The sequence below is a fragment of the Buceros rhinoceros genome, unplaced genomic scaffold (genome assembly GCF_000710305.1).
Source record: "Buceros rhinoceros silvestris isolate BGI_N320 unplaced genomic scaffold, ASM71030v1 scaffold24022, whole genome shotgun sequence".
NCBI lineage: Eukaryota > Metazoa > Chordata > Aves > Bucerotiformes > Bucerotidae > Buceros > Buceros rhinoceros.
In genome coordinates, this window is record NW_010398639.1 from 1 (window position 1) to 401 (window position 401).

The 401-nt window shown below is 63.6% G+C and overlaps 1 protein-coding gene across 1 annotated transcript in view; it reads left to right on the forward strand.

The window, feature by feature from the left end:
* Positions 1–244: 244 nt before the first annotated feature.
* PLA2G2A (phospholipase A2, group IIA (platelets, synovial fluid)) overlaps positions 245–401 on the forward strand; it is a gene marked incomplete at its 5' end in the record, with an annotated part of 634 nt that continues 477 nt past the window's right edge. Inside the window, one exon of the mRNA XM_010131177.1 lies at positions 245–351. Coding sequence (XP_010129479.1) covers positions 245–351 — 107 coding nt within the window. The remainder of the gene's footprint in view (positions 352–401) is intronic.

The following is a 401-nucleotide window of genomic DNA, read 5'->3' on the forward strand; positions in this document are numbered from 1 at the left end:
CTGGTGAGTACCTGGAGAAGCATCACCTCTTGCCACCCACGTCCCCAAAAAGCTCCTCACTGGCAGTGTCCCGTGCTGGCAAGTTCCGAGAGGGGGTTTGGTGCTGTTCCCCGGCCACCTCTTGCTGCTGCCTCATCATCTGCTGCTCCCAGTCACCCGAAATGGGAGGCTGGACCTTCCTTTCCCTTCCCAGCGAGGTGAGGGTGGGTTGGGGGGCTGCGGTTTGAGGTGGTGTCCCCAGCAGGTGCTGCCATGCCCACGACTGCTGCTACAGGAGGCTGAGAGAGGGCCAGTGCAGACCCCTGATCACCCCCTACCGCTTCGACTCCGCTGATGGAGACATCGTCTGCAGTGAGTACCGCGAGCGCGGGGTCCCGCGGAGGGGCGGAACCAGCACTGCT